The sequence below is a fragment of the Diabrotica virgifera genome, chromosome 6 (genome assembly GCF_917563875.1).
Source record: "Diabrotica virgifera virgifera chromosome 6, PGI_DIABVI_V3a".
Lineage (NCBI taxonomy): Eukaryota > Metazoa > Arthropoda > Insecta > Coleoptera > Chrysomelidae > Diabrotica > Diabrotica virgifera.
The window spans coordinates 49522370-49547008 of NC_065448.1; the positions used below are offsets into that span (position 1 = coordinate 49522370).

A 24639-nucleotide genomic window follows, 5' to 3' on the forward strand; every position below is an offset into this window, starting at 1 on the left:
ATAAATAGCTCCGTTTTATTAACGTTAAAACGGCATCATTTTCGTGAAAAAGACGATTAGTCCAGGCTGTAGACTCGCCCCCGTTAGGTAAATTATTCCGATTCGTTTTTTTTTCAACAAACTTACTCAAAAAGAGGTCCTTATAACAAATCCACATGGTGCCAGGAGGTACCGCGGTTGGAAAATAACAATTTTTTAAAACAAATTCAAAAAAATTTTTCACTTCGGACAATTTTTTTTATATTCCTTGGGTGAATGTGATTCCTATGTGATTATGTGATTTTTCTCTAAAATTGATTATTGTCGAGTTATGCGCGATTTAACATTTGAAAAAGGCGAAAATGGTAATTTTCAAGACTTAATAACTTGTTTAACAAATTATTATTATGAAAGTCAGAAAGTGATCAAATTAAAGTTCAAAGCCCCCCCTCCCTACAAGATCCTGAAGAAATTTTTGTCATTATTTTATTGCAAAGCTGTTAATTTTAATTATTAACAATGAGCGCTAAGCGCGTATTGAGGCGGCCGTCAATTGTGAGTGCGAGAGAGATGTACCATTCCGGCCGTCCAATGGTGCATCTCTCTCGCACTCACCATCCTTTGGTGAGTAAAAGAGCAAACATAACAGCTTCGTAATAAAATAATGAGAACAATTTTTTCATGACCTTGTGGGGGGAGAGGGGAGCTTTGAACTTTGATTTGGTGGTCACTTTCTGACTTTTATATTAATATTCTTTAACATAGTCCAGAAAGCCACTGCGCATCCGCTAGGAAAAATATTCCGATTCGGATTTTTTACACAATCTTACTCAAAAAGGACCCCTTTTAACAAATGTGCATGTTGCCAGGACCAAAAGTGGGTCAAAAATTTTTTAAACGTTTTTTTTTTTGTTTTTTTTTCCTAAAATTATTTTTTTTGCATGGAACAAAGTTTTTTAGGTTTTTTGGATCATTCCAAACAGAAAAGGTCTTTAGTGACATTTCTCTAAAGTTGATAGTTTTTGACATATAAGCGATTAAAAATTGAAAAATTGCGAAATCGGCCATTTTTATCCCTCAAAAACTATGTGAAAAACTGAAAATTTGAATATTGCCAAGGTAGGTTAGAGATATTCTTTAAACATCGATTGATGAAATCCCGAACAGTTTTTTGCAATACAATATTCAAAACTCCTTTGTTTTTTAATTGCTAATCAAGCGTGCGCGACACTATTTTCCACCGACATGCGACAGTATGGTGCAAATGAAAGGAATAAATTCGTTATTTCGTAAACCGGCGACTTTAAGGAAAAAACCCGAAACAGGTCGATTTTTATTTTTAAGTTATGATATTGTGGCATATATGGTATACTAGTGACGTCATCCGTCTGGGCGGGATGACGTAAACGATGATTTTCCACCGACATGCGACAGTATGGTGCAAAATGAAAGGAATAAATTCGTTATTTCGTAAACCGGCGACTTTAAGGAAAAAACCCGAAACAGGTCGATTTTTATTTTTAAGTTATGATATTGTGGCATATATTGTATACTAGTGACGTCATCCGTCTGGGCGGGATGACGTAAACGATGATTTTTTTAAATGAGAATAGGGGTCGTGTGGTAGATCATTTGAAAGGTTCTTCAATTCTCTATTCAGTAATGTAAACATCTACATAATTATTTATACAGGTGTCCAAAAATTTTTTATTAAATTAAATTATTTGACAACAAAAAGAAGTAGAAGGACTTCCTATATAAATAATTATATAAATGTTTATATTACTGAATGGAGAATTGAAGCACCTTTTAAATGAGCTAGCACACGACCCCTATACTCATTTAAAAAAATCATCGATTACGTGATCACACCCAGATGGATGACGTCACTAGTATACCATATATGCCACAATATTATAACTTAAAAATAAAAATCGACCTGTTTCGGGATTTTTCCTTAAAGTCACCGGTTTACGAAATAACGAATTTATTCCTTTTATTTGCACCATACTGTCGGCGGAAAATAGTGTCGCGCACGCTTGATTAGCAATTAAAAAACAAAGGAGGTTTAAATATTGTATTGCAAAAAATTCTTCGGGATTTCATCAATCGATGTTTAAATAATATCTACCTACCTTGGCAACATTCAAATTTTCAGTTTTTCACATAGTTTTTGAGGGTTAAAAATGGCCGATATTTCGCAATTTTCCAATTTTTAATCGCTTGTATATGTCAAAAACTATCAACTTTATGGCCATTTTCGCGCTTTTGTAATTTTAAATCGCCTATAACTCAACAGCAATCGATTTTAGAGAAAAATCACAACAGACCTTTTTTGCTCAGAACGACCCAAAGAATTAAAAAATTTTTTTTCGAAGTGAAAAAATTGATTGTATAATTTGTTTAAAAAAAATTGTTTAAACAATTTTCCGACTGCGGTACCGCACCCGGCACCCTGTGGATTTGTTATAAGGTCCTCTTTTTGAGTAAGTTTGTGCAAAAAAAAATGAATCTGAATAATAATTTATCTAACGAGGGCAAGCATACAGCCTGGACTAAATAGCCCCATTTTACTAACGTTCAAACGGCATCATTTTCGTGAAAAAAAAAACGATGGCATTGTAGTAATGTATTGTTGTCTGAAAAATGTTAAAGGACCACTAAAAGCACTTAAATTTCACTTGACATGCTTTTATCTTGCAAAATAATTTGACATTTCTATATTGAAGTTATATGCAGCTTAGAGATACACTACATAAGTAATGTTTCCTGGCGGTATTTCTCAGAGTCTAAAGCGTTATATCTCATAATGTCCCATATAAAACGGCCATAGAATATTAATCCCCACACTAGTAAAGAATTTAAGTCTATTTTTCTCAAGACAAAACAGCCTTTATTTCAAATACGAGGGTTTTCTTTTTAGTTTTGCACATAGCCATAAAGAAAAAAATATATAGACTTTATTAATTTTAAAGTACTTTATTGTTTTTCAAAATATGTCCCACCAAGATCGATATATTTTTGCATGAGTGCAAACCAAATTGGTAAAACAGTTATTCCAATCTTCAGTTGACATCTGCAAAATCGCTGTTTTAAAGGCATTGATGGCTTCTTCTGGCAACTGGAATCGCTGCCTACGCATTGAATTCTTGATTTTTGGGAACGTGAAGAAGTCGTTGGCACATAGGTCGGGGTTATACGGTGGATGGTTTAACAATTCGATGTTTTGAAGCTAAAAAAACTCTATTGTCTTTTGGGCAGTGTGATCACATTACAATGTCTGACAATTCTCTCACTATCCCTGTCTTCCTCATTGTATAATGTCCTGGCTTCTACAGAGAGTTCTTATTTGGTTATTTGATATCTCAGGGCTTATATTTCTGACGTTTTAAGTATTTTTTTTCTGCTGTATTTCTGATAGTTTCTATAGCATATGTCATTGTTGGTCTTCACATTATTTACATATATGTATTATATTTTTCCATCTAATATCATTTTTCTTCCAGAGCCCTAATCATAATAGGCCTGGATCCCGCGTACCAAAAAAAGTTGACTAATAGCAAGCTGAAAATCTCTTGGGAACACTGGAACAGGGCAAGTTTTAATTGTGGAACGTGTCATCCTGACAAGTTTATGATTGTGAAAACTAGCAGGTTGTTTTTAAATACATATATTCAATAACAAACCTTATAATATAATATTATGACAAAATGTTTGTCCGACAAATACGTTGGGCATTTTAATAAGTCCGACACGTAGAACATGTTAAATGACATGAATTATATTAGTGATACATAGCAGTCTGATTTTTGCATGAGAGTTTAATTAAAGGGTAACAAATCCATTGGAAGTTCTGTCCGACAAAATACATGGGAAGTTTTCGTAGTCTGACGTTCGAAACTTGTAACCTGTTCCACAATTAAAACTTCCCCTGTTCCAGTGTTCCCGTACATCAAAGTTTGTCCGACTAGATACCATTAAGCTATTAACAAATTTTCAGCTTGCTATTAATAAACTTTTTTTCGGTACGTCAGATTCAGGCCTACAGTCTTTTAAGCTCGTTCAGAACTATTAAGCATTCTAAATAAGTTTTAAGCTTGTAAATAATTGTTTTTCACAACATTAATTATAATTTTTTGTGTATTTACCCGTATATTATGGTGTTTATTTTGTTTTTTTTTCTTCCGAATCTTCCAAAATAGTTTGGTATCTCCTACGTAATATTTTCGTTTATTTTCGTCATCATCGGAAATCCTAAATTAATGTATAAGAAAGACTCGTTTTTTCTTTACTACTATATAGGGTGAGGCAGATAACTGGCCCATTAGAAATATCTCGAAAACTAAAGGCAACAGAATCATGAAAATTGGAATGAAGGGGTTTTGAAGGATGATCTATTAAATGAAAATATTTTCATCTCTTTGCAACTTCCAATTATACCGGAAGTTGCTTATAACTTCGTTTTTTTAAATGGGACACCCTGTATATTTTTACATTTTTGGATTATCCTCAATATCTTCTTTCTTAAAATATGAGGTTTTGTAATATTATACAGGGTATTTTAAAAGATATTTACGTTTTTTATTAATTTCGTAGCAACATTCACACCCAAGAATTGTAATAGTTTGATATTAAAAACTCTGCTTACGTTCAAGTGATTTTTAATATAGTCTACTATTGTTAAGAATTGTTAGTATAGCTAATTTTGAAATTTTAGTATACAGGGTTGGTCGGAACTCGGAATGAATATTTTCTGAGTTTTCTTAAATGGTACACCCCGTATTTTAGTATTGTAATGAAATGATATTTCGTGGTACTTTTTTATTTTATAAGTATTCCCTATACCTAATTGCTTTAATTTGTGAGTTATTGGTGATTCAAGCTAAACATTAATTGCAGCAAAAAATACGTAAAAATTTATTAGGTTGGCCGTGAAAAAATTCAATCACAAATAATTTTTCAGAAATAAATACATATTAATCCAGACTGATCCTTAAAATTACCAATAATGGTTTAGCTATCAAAATACCTATTAAAGCAGTTAGGTATAGGGAATGCTTAAGAAATAAAAGAGTACCATAAAATATCATTTCATTACAATACTAAAATACAGGGTGTTCCATTTAAGAAAACTCAGAAAATACTCATTCCGAGTTTCGACCAACCCTGTATACTAAAATTAAAAATTTAGCTATACTAATGATTCTTAACAATAGTAGACTATATTAAAAATCATTTGAACATAAGTAGAGTTTTAGATGTCAAACTACTACAATTCTACAGGGTGTGAATATTGCCACGAAATTAATAAAAAACAAAATTACAAAACCTCATATTTTAAGAAAGAAGACATCGAAGAGAATCCAAAAATGTAAAAATATACAGGGTGTCCCATTTAAAAAAAAACGAAGTTATAAGCAACTTCCGGTATAACCGAAAGTAGCAAATAGATGAAAATATTTTCATTAAACAGATAGACTCTTCAAAACACCTTAATTCAAATTTTCATGATTCTGCTGCCTTTAGTTCTCGAGATATTTCTAATAGGCCCTTTATTTGCCTCACCCTGTATACAATTTCATCTTTGACTGTTCCGAAATCCTTGTAGTGGATATGATGAATTTTGTTTTCGGTAGTTTTGAGGTCGGTAATCATCATAGCTATTCCGACTTTGGAGACGGCTGCTCTGAAAAGTTCATTTCATGTACATCCGTACCATTCTCTTAGGTTGCGCAGCCACGATATTCTGCGTCTCCCTATACTCCGTTTTCCTTGAATCTTTCCCTGCATAATGAGTTGGAGCAAGTTGTATCTCTCTCCACGTGTACTTTCAATTTCAATTCAGTTTATTGATGTCAATATACAGAGTATTTACATAAGTCAAAGTATTTACATAAGTCAAATACTATGTCCGAGATATTCCAATTTTCTGGTTTTGATTGTATTTAAAACTTCCATTTCTTTATTCATATTTCTCAGAACCTCTTTGTTTGTGACGCGTTCTGTCCATGATATTTTCATAATTCTTCTATATACCCACAACTCGAATGATTCCAGTTTTTTCATTGATGCCGCATTCAAGGTCCAAGCTTCCATTCCGTAAAACAGAGTCGAGAAAACGTAGCACCTAGCCAGCCTTACTCTTAGCTCTAACTTTAGATCTATTGTGCAGAGCACTTTTCTCATTTTGTTAAAATTCGTTCTAGCCTTTTCTATTCTAATTTTAATCCCGTGGAAGTAACCAGTTGTGGAGTTGATCATTGTTAGGTCTGGATCCCGCGTATGAAAAAAAAGTTGATTAATAGCAAGCTGGAAATTTGTTAATAGCTTAAGGGTGTCTAGTCGGACAAACTTTGATATATGGGAACACTGGAACAGGGGAAGTTTTAATTGTGGAACAGGTTAAAAATTTGGAACGGTCAGACCACGAAAACGGCACATGTTTTTTGTCCGACAGAACAGACTTAAACTCTCCAAACAGAGATTAAACTCTCATGCAAAAATCAGACTGCTATTTATCACCAAATGGGCGTTTTAATGAGTGAAAGATGTAGAATATGACAAATGACAGGAATTATGACAGGTGATAAATAGCAGTCTGACTTTGGCATGAGAGTTTAATCTCTGTTTGCAGAGTTTAAGTCTGTTCTGTCGGACAAAATAAATGTGCCGTTATCGGACCGTTCCAAATTTTTAACCTGTTCCACAATTAAAACTGCCCCAGTTACAGTGTTCCCATATATCAAAGTTTAGCCGACTAGACACCCTTAAGCTATTAACAAATTTTCAGCTTGCTATTAATCAATTTTTTTTTCATACGCGGGATCCAGACCTATGTACCAAGATATACATTTTGGTCTACTCGTTCGACATTGGTTCCGTTTATGAGGAGATTCTTGTTATGTCTTTGAGTTTTAGATATTCTCATAAATGTTGTCTTTTTGATGTTCATTGTTAGACCGTATTCTTGACTATATATCGCTATTCTGTTAACCAGTCTCTGAAGATCTTCAATATTTTCGGCTAAGACGACAGTGTCATCTGCATATCTAATGTTGTTACGGGAACTCTGTTCATCTTTATTCCAGCTGTTTCACCCTCAAGAGGATCTCTTCCGAGTAGGCATTAAAGAGAACTGGCGACAATTCGCATCCCTGTCTCACCCAACGGCTAATTTCAATTTCCTCTGAGAGCTGTTCGTTAATACGTACTTTTGCTCGCTGCTTATAGTATAAATTAGATTAATTGTTCATGTCGTGCTTTATCGAAAGCTTTATTATAGGCAATAATCATCAATAATCAATTCTGTCGATACTGTTTTTTAAATTGTTTTTTCTACAACCGTGTTTAAAATGCAATTTTTAGCACTCCATACGAGCGTTAAAAATGCTACTTTAAGGCACTAGTGCTTTAAAATTTTTATGGCACTCCAATTCGTATTGACCGTATAGACAATTTTGATGTAATGTCAAAAAAATATAAAAATGGAATGTCAGTCAAGTTCAAGTAAAAGTTTTTGTAGATATTGTCCTGTAATTACGTTTGTAGAAAAAATATTGTATGATATTCGTGTTAAAAAGTACATTTTTAAGGCACTCATGTGAATTGCAGAACTCGCTTCGCTCATTCTGCAAACTTTCACATGCGAGCCTTAAATGTGTACTTTTAACACTTATATCATAAATAACTATTAAATCGCATGTTTCCTTTAACTAAAATGAAAAATATGACACAAAATGACATGTTTGTTTTGTTGTAAAAAATACTTTTTTATCTTATGCAGCAGAGATAACATCCGGGAAAACATTCCGGTCAATTTAATCATCCGAAAAACTAATTAAACATTTTTCATAAATGTGTATGCATCGGTTTCCACCCTAATAACTTCTGTATAATTTTTGGCAGAGTACGAAAACAATATTTGGCACAATACTTTGTTTCGTGTTGGAAATAGTCGGTATCTTTAATCTGTGCAAAACTCGTAATTCACAATTATTATTACAACGGCCTTTTTCAAGTGTTTTTGGCACCCAAATTTAAACTTACTTGAAATTTTCCTCGTGTTCCAGTATTTTTCGTAAGCACGTAAAAGAGATTATGAAAATTATAACCGAATACAAAATATCAACTTTAAAATATTACTTTTGGAGATTGTTTTTGTTCGAAAGCAGTTTATTTTAAGATTATTTGACTCGTCGACTTGTTTTGAAGACAGTAAAAGTTTTCCTTTCTTGTCTTGTCTTATCGATTATCTTAAGTTAACAATCACTTGAGAGAGAAAATTTATTAACTGGTTCGGTGTTCAACATTACAGCAATCAGTAATCATAATAAACACAGTATTCTGCCAAAACAAATTTAATGCCGAAGAGAGTAAGTTAAACGTCGCGTCGCGCGTCGCTATAAACGGTTCTTTACTTATATTAATTTTTGGTTTTCTGATAACAAACGTTTGTTATTTATAGAAAAAGACAGCAAATACAAAATAAGTGATTGATGTGATCGTTCATGGGTATTCTTTCATTTTTCCGACTGTATCTATCACTAAAGTAGTATGATGTTAGAGCTCATATTTCCTGGTTCAATATTTGGTTGGGTTTTTTCCTATAAGATATTGCAAGGGATATATTCCTTTGAAAAGATTGGTAATTAGTAGTCACCTGAAATTTTATGATAAGATACAACAGGGGTGGTGCAAATCTCAACATTATTACTTTAGTTACCTACGGTTTGAATGTCTAGATCATGATAGAGTCAGGAAATGTTAAGCGAAAAGGGCAAGTCTATGTTATTTATTGACAAATTACAAGTATAACTACCATAAAATGCTTGCTAATAACGTTGGCAGTGTGTAGAAAGAAGTTGCAAAGCATTTGTTAAAACTTTATAATATATTTGTAACAGTATAGTTGATTATAGTGAAAACCACACCCATGACAGTTTATTAAAATCAGCGTTAAACCGGCAAAAATTCAGTAATGGTGTTAAGCGGAAGGCAACGGACGATTTGTCTGAAAAACCATTGAAGTTGATACACAGTGAAATTAAACAAGCTGTATGTTTGCTAAGCATATTCTTTTTCCAACAAAATACTTACATTTTTTACTCGCAAATAACTCGAAAATTATTAACTCGGTTAAAAAAACTCTTCTAAAAAAAAGAATAAAAGTTCCTTAGAATTAGTCAATTTATCCATTTCTGGACTTATTTCAAATGCATGTTTTCTCACCCATCAGAAGGGGTGGCTTTCACTCCTCAAGTAAAAGCAACCAACGGCACAAGTCCAACTTTGAAGTGGAGGGTAAGTAGAACCTGAATCCAGATTATCAAGCAAATCCGTCGTAACGAGGAAAGTTACACTTTAAAACAGTAATTTATTAAGGTGATAGAGTAGCGATCAACAGGTAGCCAAAACGCGTTCCAAGATTGCGGCTGTAATTTTGAATATTTTTCGAGATATTTGGCACACGTATTCGTAATATAATAAAGAATGGCGGTACAGAGCCCAATTTGAAAAATATATTAATATGTGGAAATTACTCTGTAATTAAATACAATATTAAAAAAACGAGCCTGTACCGCCATTAAGAAGAACAAAAAAATACACTTTCTTCAAATAAACTTTTTTATCCGATGCCTAGATTTTGGGTCATTTTGGAACTACTAATAAAATAATTTTATATTGTGTCCCGTATAATATAGTAAGAGTTATTCTCAAAGTTTCTTAGTCGAGTAAAAGTTATAGCATGGCATTTGTTTGCATTTAAGTCCATACCATTAAGTGAGCATTATAGCCTTATTCTTTAAGAATCTCGATGTAGTAATATTGTTGCTGAAATAATGTTGTAAAAATAATACTGCGGAATAATTTAGCATTTAAAAAATATTGAAATTGAAACTCAATTGTAGCCTTAGGCTTTCTTAACATTATGTTTTTTGACTCATTCACTTATGTTGGATAATAAAAAAGTTAGGTACTTTAACAATTAGCCATGTTTTTCATCAATACACGGTGTTTCTAAATAATTGCGACAAACTTTAAGCTACATGAAAAAATAATGACAGTTTGCTTTATAAACATATGTCAGTAAATGCTTCGTTTTCGAAATACGGCATGTTGAATTTTTCTTACAAACTGACGATTTATTTATTGCTCTAAAAACGGTAGAGGTATGCAAATGAAATTTGGTAGGTTTTAAGAGGTAGTTATTTATTTATTATTTATTTTTTGACATACAACAAAAAATTTTATATTTACCATTGGCGTGCATACAGGGTATATGACCGGGTTATATGACCCGTATGCACGCCAATGGCGAATATAAAATACATAATTATACGTCAAAAAATGCGCAATAACTACCTCTTAAAACCCACCAAATTTCATTTGCATATCTCAACCGGTTTTAGAGTAATAAATAAATCGTCAGTGTGTAAGAAAAAATTCAACATCCCGTATCTCGGAAACGAAGCATTTGCAGACATATGTTCATAAATCAAACTGTCATTATTTTTTCATGCAGAATTACCCCTTAACGTTTGTCGCGCTTATTTAGAAACAAGCTGTATTGATGAAGTACATGGCTAGTTGTCAAAGTACCTAACTTTTTCATTATCCAACATAAGTTAATGAGTCACAAAGCGGAATGTTAAGAAAGGCTAAGGCTACTACAATTGAGTCTTAATTTCAATATTTTTTAAATGCTAGAATATTTCACAGGGTGTTCCGAACTTTGTGGAAAAAACACAGTATTATTGTTACACCCGGTATACAATGACATTTACCTCTACAGCAACACTGTTACTACATCGATATTCTTGGAGAATAAGGCTATAACATATTAAAAAAATCACTAAAATCGGACAACAGGTTTCGGATATTCGAGACATCAAAAATGACCCATTTTTAAGGTGTCCGGATTTTTTTGGCCAGGAGTGTATATAAAAAAATATCCCTAAATTTTGTCAAAACTTGAAAGTGGCCCGTTTTCTCTTATCTGGCGCGCAGTGTACGAGGGATATATTTTTATGGTTACTTCTATCTCGCGCATTGGTTATTGAATTATAAAGATAAGGGGATTTTTTTATTATCACTAATTGACATTATAAAAAACAAAAAACATCTGCCGTTTTCTAATCAACAATTGATTCATTAGCATCACACTTTGCTGAAGATTGTCAACTTTCATTTTATTTGGAACTTTACCAGGCTAATAATAGTTAATAACAGTAGAATAATCAAAGCAATTAATCCAAATCCACCTAAGTGGAATAATCACTATCTACCTATTTCTCAATTACGAGTTACACTAGTGTGATTCCATTATATTTAAAGTCCAATGAAATAAGGTAAGATGGATGGATGTTCTTCGTGACCTACTATTGGTAACGTTTTTATACAATTCTTTGTAGTTTTACTTTTAATTGATAGTTACTGATGGTTGGGTGCTTAGATAGTACAGCGGGCGACTTTCTGAATGCTTATCAAATAGTTTAATTTGTAACAACAGTAAACAAAATTGGTTTTTAAATTAATTCTTCGCTATATACAGGGTATTTGGTAAAGAATGGGCCATAGCTTAACCGTAGATTCCTGAGGATAAAATAGGTCGATTTAAGCTAACTTACCTTAATACAAAAGTTAATAATAGCCTAAATACAGGGTGTCAAAGTTAAACTTTTATTTTATTTATTTTTGAATATTTCCTGACAGGCACGGGATAACAACACGAAATTTGGTAAGTGGTGCTGGTACTGTACACCCTACTAAATTATGTTAAACGTTTCTGGCTACTACCAGAGGCGTACGATGGGGGAACAATGGGGGGAGAATGGTTGACCCCTCCCAAATTCTACGCCACTGGCGGAATTGCTATTTTAGTGCAATTTTTTGATTCTCCAATACTTTCTATGTAAAAAACATACTCTTCATTAGTAACGATAAAGCCATTAGTTTTCGAGATATTTGAAGCTAAAAACGAAGGAGCATAATACATTAATCAAAATAAGTGTTCCTTTTCATTTTTAACTTTAAATATCTCGAAAACTAGAGAATCTAAAAATTATTCTAAAATAGCAGTTTCATAAGTGGCGTAGAATTTGGGAAGGGTCAACCATTCACTTTCCCCTGTCGTACGCCTCTGGTATTAACCATAAACGATTATTTAACATAATTTAGTAGGGTGTACAGTACCTACACTTTCTGCTAAGTACCATATGGATATGTCAAATAGTTTTATAGTACCGGGCACACATAGTTCCTTAAAGTCTTAAATAAAGAATCAATTATTAAAAAAAAGAATACTTTAAAATAATTTGACATATCCGTGTCATACTTGGCAGAAAGTGTACTGGCTACTACCAGAGGAGTACGACAGGGGAAAGTGAATAGTTGACTCTTCCCAAATTCTACGCCTCTGATGAAACTGCTATTTTAGCATAATTTTTAGATTCTCCAATACTTTCTATTCAAATAATATACTCTTCATTCGTAACGATAAAGTCATAAGTTTTCGAGATATTTGAAGTTAAAAATGAAAAGGCACACTTATTTTGATTAATTTATTATGCTCCTTCGTTTTTAGCTTCAAATATCTCGAAAACTAACGGCTTTATCGTTACGAATGAAGAGTATGTTTTTTACATAAAAAGTATTGGAGAATCAAAAAATCGCACTAAAATAGCAATTCCGCCAGTGACGTAGAATTTGGGAAGAGTCAACCATTCATGTTCCCTCGTCGCGTCGTACGCCTCTGGTAGTAGCCAGAAACGTTTGTTTAACATAATTCACTGGATTGTACAATACCAGAACCACTTGCCAAATTTCGTGTTGTTGTCCCATGCCTGTCAGGAAATATTCAAAAATAAATAAAATAAAAGTTTAACTTTGACACCCTGTACTTAGGTTATTATCAACTTTTGTACTAAGGTAAGTTAGCTTAAATCGTCCTATTTTAACCTCAGGAATCTAAGGTTAAGCTATGGCCCATTCTTTACCAAACACCATGTATATGTTACAGTTCAAGTTGATTCTCAGTTAGAGTTGACTCCAACTAGTTGGAGTCAACTCCAACCGAAACGAGCAGTAAAAGTTGATTTTAAAAATTTAAATCAACTTTTACTAGTTGGAGTTGACTCTTCCTGGATCGATTCAGTAAATGTTGATTATACGAGAATCTCAAGTGCATTTTTGATGAGTGTGCGTTTCTTTGTTTTGACCGTTTCAACTACTTATTAGTACAGTCTGTAACGTCGCCCCTGTTAGGTAAATTATTCTGATTCGATTTTTTGCACAAACTTACTCAAAGAAATACATCCGTATAACAATCCTTATAACAAATACACAGGGTGTCACGCGGTACCGCGGTCGAAAAATTGTTTAACAAATTTTTGTTAACCAAATTCACAAAAATAATTTTTATCTACTCTATCTCATATTATGTAATGTAAAGATTTTATTGTGTGAAAATTGTAAATATAGATAGCAGTACATGAAGGGTTTAAAGTGTGTCTGCAGTAACAATGTATTTTAAACGGGTTTTACTTTTTCGCACTATTTTTTAGCACAATTTCATATAATTAAGCATCCTTAACTTTCGCCTTCGGGAGGAAATCAGACACGCCCTTGCAACGGCAACTGAAATGCTCACAAAACAGCGACCACGGAAGCAAAGATGGATGACAGAGGAAATATTGGATTTAATGGATGAAAGAAGAAAATGCAAACAGCACAAAGCAATGTACAAAGTATTAAATAGAACCATTAAACAAAAAATAAAAATTGCAAAAGAAAAATGGATAACAGAACAATGTGAAGAAATCGAAAACTTATATAAAAAACATGATGACTTCCATCTGTATAAGAAACTCAGAAATTCACAGGCACGACATACTCACAAGGACCAAATAATCTAATCAACGCAGAAGGCAAACTGATTTCAAGCCCTGAAGAACAAATAAATAAAGGAACTCTTCTATGACATCAGAGAACCTCCTACATTAAAGACCGAAAATGACGAAGGTCTTCCAATACTGAAGTCCGAACTGGAATATGCTCTACGTCAACTAAAAAACAACAAATCTGTAGGAAAAGATGAAATACCAGCTGAGCTATTGAAGTTAATCAACGAGGAAAACTTAGACCTTCTTCTTGGACTATTTAATAATGTTTACAATACAGGGACTATACCTAAAATATGGCTTGAATCAGTCTTCATACCACTGCCTAAAAAGAAGAACGCCAAATTATGCCAGGACTTCCGCCTTATAAGTCTATTTTCTGAAGCTTTTCTTGGGTATCATACAGAACAGAATATATTATAAAAAATGTGGTGAGGTCACTTTCTGACTTTCATAATAAGCCTTGAAAATGTTATTAAGCCTTGAAAATGGCTATTTTCGCATTTTTCAAATTTTAAATCGCGTATAACTCGACAACAATCAATTTTAGAGAAAAATCACAAAATACCTTTTTTTGCTCAGAATAACCCAAATGATCTAAAAAAAATTATTCGAAGTGAAAAAATTATTTTTGTGAATTTATCTAAAAAAAATTGTTTAAACAATTTATCGATCAAGGTACTGCCTGGCACCCAGTAGATTTGTTATAAGGACCTCTTTTTGAGTAAGTTTGTGCAAAAAAATCGATTCGGAGTAATTTACCTAACGGGGGCGACGATACCATCTCGACTGATTTGAACATATTCAGTAACATTTAATTTCTAGAATCGGTTGTTTGTGTGAATCAACTCTTACTAAATGGCATTTAGTCCTGTCGCCAGGGGGGGTACAACGGCCTCCTTAATTCAGATGGACTTACCCAAGTTTTTTTTATATATTTTGACCCGCAGAATACGAATTTTTTGGGTAACAGTTGATCCGGATGTCGATAAGATTGTTATAGACAAAGAACTTGAGGAATTACATAACAGCCATTTCTCGCAAAACAAAACATCTTTTTGTATTTTTTGGGCTATTTTAAGCAAAAAAATATTCCTACAAGTTTTTTCGTAGAATGCATAGTTTTCGAGATAACCGCGGTTGAACTTTCAAAAAATCGAAAAACTGTAATTTTTGAACCCGAATAACTTTTGATTAAAAAATAAAGTAGCAATTCTGCTTACCGCATTTGAAAGTTTAAGTCAAATTATATCGGTTTTGATTATTTGCATTGCTAAAAATTTATTATTTTATTGTTAAACAAAGCTATAAACACCTAGTATGTGAGTGATGTTTTCAATGATTTCTCATTTAAAATCGAACGAGTAGGTAGAGTAGCTATAAGTGCAAGCGAGGCAATTTCTACGTAGCATGCGTTAAAACGCATGTATTAGGCACGGGAAACACTATGTGTTTATACATTAGTTTAACAATAAAAAAATTAATTTTTAACAATGCAAATAATTAAAACCGGTATAATTTGACTTAAGAGGATCGGTACGTATTTTCGGCTGCAATGCTATTCAAATGGGGATTCATTTTTTTCAAATCCTGAGAAAACTAATAAGTATTTTTGAAAAATTTAAACGCAGAATGAAATATTACGTTATTAGCGAGGGCCGAAAGTCCCTGAGAACTTCTATAATGTTTATTTTAATAAGTTACAGGGGTGAAAAAACTAAGAGAAAATTTAGTGTGATATTTAATTTCAAATATCTCATTCAAAATAAACTTTTTATTTATTCTAAGGGACTTTCGGCCCTCGGTAATAAATTAGTCTTTCATTCTGCGTTTAAATTTTTCAAAAATATTTATTGGTTTTTTCAGGATTTGAAAAAAATGAACACAATGCCGTGGTAATATTTTCCAAATCTGTCTTTGTCTTACAACGCACTCAACCGAATATAATATTGTCAGCATATGTTGTCAGTCAGACACTGACAATCAGTGACAATTTTAAATATTTGACATTGCATCGGGAATATTTTGAGAAATTGATTAAATATTATTGATATATAGTGTATTTGATAAATAATTGATTTAAGACGTGAACTTAATAAAAAGTTATTTATTGTGTATTATTTGTGGAAGATCCAAGCAGAGAATACATCAGATATATCCTGTGATCCAAGTATTTTGTTGTTAGAGATGTTCAAAATTGTAAGCGTTCCAAAATAACAACATATTATTAAAAAATCACTTTAACACTTTTCCTCTTTTCTCGATTGATTATTAGTTTTTGTTGTACAAATAAATTATTACAATCACTGAAAACATAGTTAGTGAAAAAATTATCACATTTATTAACTGAATTAATAATTTCCAATTATAAAAATAACAGTTATCCAAGAACATTCAAAAGCCATCTCTTTAAATTAATTATGACATTTTCAAGTAGAATGACATTCTAGTAATGATTACATATCCACACCAGTGTGAATTTTACTACACGTAATTTGCCGTGTAAAGACAGAAAAAGTAGGGATACACGTAAAATATTTGCGAATTATGTACCCATAGCCTTAAACTTTCAAATGCGGTATTCTTGTTCTCATGATCATTTTTCAGTGCGTCACAGTTTTTCGATTTCTCTCTAATGCATTAAGTTAGATGAGACGGAAAAAGCGGTAGCTCCGTGATTAAACACAAAAATAATGCAGCATTACAATGGTTATATACATAAGATGTCTATTCCTAACCTACGTTTGATTCGTTGATATTTAGAGTGCGCGTTTTTTCTAGCCAATCAAATACACGTATTACGAACATTTGACGAAAACTTCGTTCATTTTGTCCATTTTTTAGAAGTGTCAAAGAGTCAAGTGACGGTTATTATTCAGGTCAGTATTTTGTGTACCTGTCATTTTGAAATTTCGAATTCGACTTCCCTTGTGTTTCACAACGTCTTTGTGCATTTTTTTGTGTTTTGGTTTAGAATTTAGTTCGTTAAAAGTTAGTCATTGGCGTGAGGAGACTAGAGACATTTGAGATGTACCGAAGAGTGCTAAATATCTCATGAGTAGATAGAATAGCCAACGTGGAGGTAATGAGACTTACGCATAAGGAACGAGAAGAACTAACAAATAAGAAGAAAACTGAGATATATGGGACATGTGATGAGAGATGTATATCTAATACTCCAGGTCATTATGCAAGAAAAAGATCTATAGTAAGGAGACGTAACTCATGGCTGAAGAACCTTAGGAACTGGTTTGGATGTAATAACAATGAATTATTTAGAGCCGCGGTTTCAGAAATAAAGATCGCTCTGATGACTGCCAACTTTTGAAGCGGAGACAGCACCTAGAGAAGGAGATAAAAACACAATTAATGGATAGTTTTGTGTCATTTTTTAATGTTTCCATATTTATAAATTTAATTAACAATATTGTTTACTTTTTAATTTTATTCCCCTTTATAAAAAATACCTACATGTTAACATATTGTGTAAAAATCAAATATACTAAATTACTAATTAGTTTAATTCCACCAGCTTTTCACCTATGGCTAAGTACGATTCTAGCATCTGTCAGATTTGTCAATAATTACATGAAATAAGTCTCGACACACCCAATACAGTATATGACGTCATAATTAATGACGCACTGAAAAATGATCATGAGAACAAGAATAAACAGAATTGCTACTTTATTTTTTAATCAAAAGTTATTCGGGTTCAAAAATTGCAATTTTTCGATTTTTTGAAAGTTCAACCGCGGTTATCTCGAAAACTATGCATTCTACGAAAAAACGTGTAGGAATATTTTTTGCTTAAAATGACCCAAAAAATACAAAAAGATGTTTTGTTTTGCGAGAAATCGCTGTTATATAATTCCTCAAGTTCTTTGTCTATAACAATCTTATCGACATCCGGATCAACTGTTACCCAAAAAATTCGTGTTCTACGGGTCAAAATACATAAAGAAAACTTGGGTAAGTCCATCTGAATTAAGGAGGCCGTTGTACCCCCCCTGGCGACAGGACTAATTGGGAAGAGTATACTTTTCCTGGTTGGAGTCTACTTTTACTAGTAAATGTTGAATAAAAATCTTCATTTTATATTTATAATCAAATTTTACTGAAACCAGCCGTTAGAGTTGACTCGAACTAGTAAAAGTCAACTCCAACTGGATAATCAACTTGAACTGTAACATATATGTTCAACGTGAAACAATTCGAGTTTTGAAGTTTTGTTCTAAAATAAGTGTGAGATGTTTGGTTTTCAGATTTTATAAAAACAAAATTTTCTAAACAAATGGAGCTTCTGGGACGAACGAGCAAAGCAAAGCGTACTCCTAGTTTCTACTCAAGAAAATTTGCAAACACTACTTGACAATGTCGTTGAGAGCTGCAAGGAAGCAGGTCTGGATCTGAACATACGGAAAACCAAAATGCTTCTAATAAATAAACAACAAAATATAAAACTGCCAATATATGTAAATAGTACCAAAAGTCCTGTCGACAGGGGGGGTACAACGGCCTCCTTAATTCAGATGGACTTACCACCCAAGTTTTTTTTATGTATTTTGACCCGTAGAACACGAATTTTTTGGGTAACAGTTGATCCGGATGTCGATAAGATTGTTATAAACAAAGAACTTGATGAATTACATAATAGCGATTTTTCGCAAAACAAAACATTTTTTTGTATTTTTTGGGTGATTCTCAGCAAAAAATGGTCGTACAAGTTTTTTCGTAGGATGCATAGTTTTCGAGATAAATGCGGTTGAACTTTCCAAAAATCGAAAAACTGCAATTTTTTAACCCAAACAACTTTTGATTAAAAAATAAAGTAGCAATCCTGCTTACCGCATTTGAAAGTTCAAGTCAAATTCTATCGGTTTTGATTATTTGCATTGCTAAAAATTAAGTTTTTATTTGTTGTTCTACGGGTCAAAATACATAAAAAAAACTTGGGTCAGTCCATCTGAATTAAGGAGGCCGTTGTACCCCCACTGGCGACAGGACTACAAACTTAAGCAAGTTGATCAAACTGTTTACCTTGGATATTAGTTAAATTGTAACTCAGAGAGCCATGGTGAAATTAGATCCAGAAATAGGCAGGCCAGGGCCCCTAGTATGAAGGATGTCTAGGGTATTATGTAACAGGACCTAAAATTGGCATTGCGGCTCCGCCTACTTCGCTGCTACGTGTTCTCGGTCTTATTTTATCGTGTCGAATCTTGGACTGTGAATAAAAGTCATCTAATTCGCCTTAAGGCCTTCAAAATGTGGAGCTGTAGAACAATTTTAAATTTCTTGGGTAGAGAAGATTCGAAACTCCACAATACTACAACGTCTCACCAGTCTACTGAGATTATGAGATAGCTGGAGTACCTACTTTGGACATGTAATGAGAGATCCCAAATATAGGTAGGCACAAAATTTTTCGGAGATCTGATTGGATGTTATCTCTCCATCGCATTCTGGGACGTCCGAGTGGTCTTTCGCTTGTAGGAATCTCCTCCCATACCAGTTCAAAGACTTCATGGTTGAAGAATTTGCGAGATTGGTATGGTATTGATATAAGCATCCATTTAGGAAGGCAGTGAATAAAATAATTAAGATAGCTATGATGGTAACCAATGTTCTAAATGGACATGGGTACCTACATGAAGAAAAAGAGCAAAGCGATTCTGCGTGGGTCGTCTATATATTTTATTTCACCAATTTTGTCCGATGAGTGAAATCATAGTCAACGCATATTTAGAGCTATCTGATTTTTATTTTTTAACACAAATACATACAGGGTGAGTTTTTAGTGCGGGATCGGTCGATAATTCCATAATGGTATAGAATATAGAATATCGAAAAAAGTTATTAAGAAAAAATGTAGGCAATGATATTCTCCAGGCTTGGAAAATATGTTCATTTCTACAGGGTGATCAATAACTGCGTGGTATATCAAACATATAGTTTGAATGGGACACCCTATATATTTTTTCATATTTATATTTCTCTCATAATTCTTGTTCATATAATATAGGGTTTTGCATTACTATACAGGGTATTTAACAAGTTATGACCATTTTTATTTCGAAATCCCTATGAGATTAACACCATGTATATAAAGAAGTAATTTATAAATAATAATTTGTTTTATATAATGAGATAAACAATATACTGTAGTTTTTAAATTAAGTTTAATTGAAATAATTGACGAATATTTGTATACAGGGTGAACTACAAAACCAAATTACGATTTTCTCAATTTTTTTAAATGGATCACCCTATATTTTATTTTTTAAAAACAATATATTTATGATACTCTTTCATTTTTATATAGCATTCCCTATACTTAAACTCATTACTTTTCGAGATATTTTTAGTTTTCTTCAAATATCGGGAATACATTCAATTTTTCTAGTAGAAATAAGTTAGTATTGAGCGATAATTAAACAAAATTATTTTTATTAAATAAATAACTAACACAAAATATAAACCATAACAATATGCAGTAAATGTACCAATAAATTTGATATTAAGAAATTATCATATTTCCCTAATATACAAGAATCGATAAATTCATACAAATAAAAATTTATTTTGTATATAATAATATAACGAGATTATTTTTATTCAATAAATAACTTACACAAAATATAAATCAAAACAATATACAACTGATGTAACAGTTTTTAGATTTTTATATCAACAGTATTCTAAGCCAAGAAGTGTTTAGTGAAACATTCAATTTTATAAGCACTTTTAAACTTCCAAAAAATTACGATTTTCTCATTTCTTTTTACATAGATTAGCCTATATTTTATTTGTTAGGAATGTTGTATTTATGATACTCTTTCATGTTTATATAGCATCTCCTATACCCAAACTTATTAGTTTCTGAGATATTTTTAGTTTTCTTTATTTGCCGGGAATACATGCAATTTTTATAAGTAGAAATAATTTAACAAATAAGTATTGTGTAACAAAATAACAAATATTTGCATTCAATAAATAACTAACAAAATATATAAACCATAACAATGTTTAATGAATGTACCAATTAATGTGATGTTAAAGATATAAGTCTAAAGTAAATGTTGAAAATGCCCACCTTCAACGTCTATGCAATTTTGTAACCGATATTCAAATGGCCGATCCACATTTCTTATCATTTTTGTAAGTCAATATTATTAAAAGCTCCACCTATTCTTTTTTTCATGTCATCAGGCGTTGTTGGATGCTTCTGTTATACAAGGTTTTTTATATAGCCCCAGATGAAAAACTCAATTTTGGAAGAACTGGAGCACCGTCGTCGTGTAAAAACCTCAATCGTAAAAAAAATGTGGGCCAATAACATAATCGCCAACAATAACATCTTAAACATTTATAAATCACCTAGTTTGACTATGAGTGTTAACCAAGTAGGGATTTCTTGATTCATAGTAATGAAAAATAGTATGAGAATTATATTATTAATAACTGCGCGCCACAATCTGCAATTAGGATTGTGTTACTAAAAACTAAATATCCATTTAAAAAAATTGAGAAAATCGTAATTTGGTTTTGCAGTTCACCCTGTATACAAATATTCGTCAATGATTTCAATTAAGCTCAATTTAAAAACTACAGTATATTGTTTATCTCATTATATAAAACAAATTATTATTTATGAATTACTTCTTTATATACATGGTGTTAATCTCATAGGGATTTCGAAATAAAAATGGTCATAACTTGTTAAATACTCTGAATAGTAATGCAAAACCATATATTATATGAACAATAATTATGAGAGAAATATAAATATGAAAAAATATATAGGGTGTCCCCTTTAAAAAAATATATGTTTGATATACCACGCAGTTATTGATCACCCAATAGAAATGGACATATGTATTTTCCAAGCCTGGAGAATATCATTGCCTACATTTTTTCTTAATAACTTTTTTTGATATTCTATACCATTATGAATTATCGACCGATCCTGCACTAAAAACTCACCCTGTATATCCAAATTATATCGATTGTTAAGTATTGAGTTTTTAACGACGAAGCTTTTGAAATCGTAAATGATTTCCCAAATTTTACATCCAAACTGCTATCTAAATACTTTGTGTAGCTAATTTGTTTTTCCGTTTTTATGTTTTCCAATTATTAATGTTGTAACTAGTTTATAATCTCGTTTTGATGTTATGATGAAAGAAATAAATTTTCCTAAAGGTTAACAAACAAGACAGAAATGCATTCTATTTATTAAAACTGCCCTACACAATTTTGAAGGTCTAAAGTTCTAAAGGAATATAAATCAGGAAGAATAGTAAATAGTGGTAGAGAAGACAGAGAAATATTTTGACTCAAAAGAAAAAAACGTTTATACCTACTCAATCTGCTAGTAATATTTTATCAATCGAACTTTGAGACCATAATCAAAAGTTTTTTACAAATATTCAACATCAAAACTCAGTATGTTGATTTGGTTCTAGAACCTAGATCTAGTTAGGCTCTAGAGAGGTGCAATGGGAGAAATTTTAATTTTCATGCATGATAAATGCATGATAATGTACCTCCACATACAAGCAGAGTGACTACAGACTTCCTTGAAGCAGAAGATGGAGTGTCCTGCTTGCTCACTCTCACCCTACCCTAACCCTATTGGGGGTCTAGGACGTTTCATCGCCGCCGTTTCGATGCCGCCAGTTCGATGCCGATGCCGGCCGATTCATCGCCAGTCAATTAATCGCTATCTGATATATTTCCGAATTTTCGACAGTTACAATTATTAGTTATTTTTAGTATTAATTAGGAATTCTAGGAAATGCGAGATATGACGGCGATGAAATAGACTGGCGATGAACCGGCGGCATCGAAACGGCCGGCGATGAACCGGCGGCATCGAAACGTCCCATTCCGCCTATTGGGACCGTGCAAGTTCGGCAAAGCGACCCCTATTTCTACGCTCTGTACTTTTATTCGCACTGTTAATTATATTGGCCAATTATATTAGTCCTGGTTATTGGATAATTGTCAAGGCCATAGTCCAAAAAAATAATAAGAAGAAAAAATAAGATGTAGGTTATGTTATGCAAACGAAACAACGAACTGTCAACACTGAAAGTGTTGACAGTTCATTGTCAGTGTTGAGAGTTCATTGAAACGAAAACAATTGTATGTAGTAAATAAAATTAGTTATTAAAATGCCGTACTGCAAGCAAAATACAATTAATTAAATTTACCTTTATATAATAATTGCATATCATATCAATATTGTGGAGCAATATATAATTTTTCTGCTTCAATGACAGAAGGTATGAAATATACGTCAATTTGACAATTTCAATTGACAATATGAATTATTTAAGATAGTTGCAATATTTCTCCGCGACTCGCGCACGGTCGTTTCTCGTTTCCCCTTCCAAGTACTTGCACACCGCGAGTAGAGCGTTTGTGGGATATGCTTAAAAGAAAAATTACAGCTCACCGAAATAATCCGCAAAACACCGTACCACTAGTATAAGCTGCTCTTGAAGAATGGAACAACCTACCACAACAAAATGTTGACAATTTGATTAGTAGTGTGCCCATATTTGGAAATAACAATTTCCACATTATTCGTTTTACATTGAAATTTGTATGCTAATGAGTTTAAAACAAATTAATACATATGCAGTTGCCATTCGTTATGTTCATACTTTGTTGTTTTCTTTACTGCTCATGTTTTGATGACTAAATTGTTTTAAAATAAATATTGTTTGACTTCGTAGTTATGTTGGTTTTTTTAAATTCGCTTGAAGTAGATAATAAGTAATATTAGATGATTCCATATAAGTTTGGTTATGTGTAAAATAAGGAATATTGTACAAACTTACCTAAAGTCGAGGCTCAAATTTCTCTGATGGTTGCTCAATCTCGTTTTGATGTTGAGCGAACTGTTAGGCCTACCATGAACCGACGGAACACTATCCCTACAGCTGGTCAATTTCTGGCGTTTCAAATGCGTCGTTACGTTGGGCTGGGGCTGCGGTTGCACCAGCCCCCCGGCGGGAGACACTCCATTCATCGTTACCTTTATCTCTACCTCCTCATTTTAGAGACGGATCTTTTTTTGGACGCACATTGATGGTTTGTTGGCTACGTTGAAATGGTTTTGAGCTGGAATGAACAAAAATTCGACTTAGTAATTTTATATATTCCAAGTTTTTGTAGGTCATGGAAATTTTAGTAACTATAGAAGGGAACAATAACTCTAAGCTTAAATTAAAAAAACTGACAACTAATGTGACATAATGACATTCCGTAAAGCATAAGCTACATTGGGCAACCAAATGCTGTCATTATTTTTATGTCATCTTACTATTTTTATGAACCTAAAGAACACCCAACTGTGGACAATAATTAAAATTTTTTTTTCGCTTAACTTTTCAAACAATGTTAATTTTTTGGTTTAGGTACTTATTACTTTTTTGGGTTAAAGTTTTTATTTTTCCTATTATTACTTTTTTAATGTTTTTACTTCTATTAACGTTTACTTCCTCCCCATTTAAACCACTTAAGGACCGTTTTCAAGAAAAAGTAAATCAATATTCGTCGAATAAAATTTATTAGACTTTTATATTTATATTTTCTTTCAATATAATTTTGATTATTTCATTCATAGGAGATTCTGACCAATAGAAAGCTACAGAAATGCAAATTAAGGTGATAATTTTTGATAATATCCCGTCGTCAAGTATATTACGTCAGATGCCCTTCGTTGCTACGAAAAAATACATTCAGTGAC

The 24639-nt window shown here is 32.4% G+C and overlaps 1 protein-coding gene across 1 annotated transcript in view; it reads right to left on the minus strand.

Annotated features, from left to right (window-relative positions):
• Window positions 1-24639, minus strand: part of LOC114335571 (phosphatidylinositol 4-kinase beta) — a 488466-nt gene that overhangs the window by 434721 nt on the left and 29106 nt on the right. Inside the window, exon 2 of the mRNA XM_050654137.1 lies at window positions 23729-24011. Coding sequence (XP_050510094.1) covers window positions 23729-23919 — 191 coding nt within the window. The 5' untranslated portion in view covers window positions 23920-24011. The remainder of the gene's footprint in view (window positions 1-23728; window positions 24012-24639) is intronic.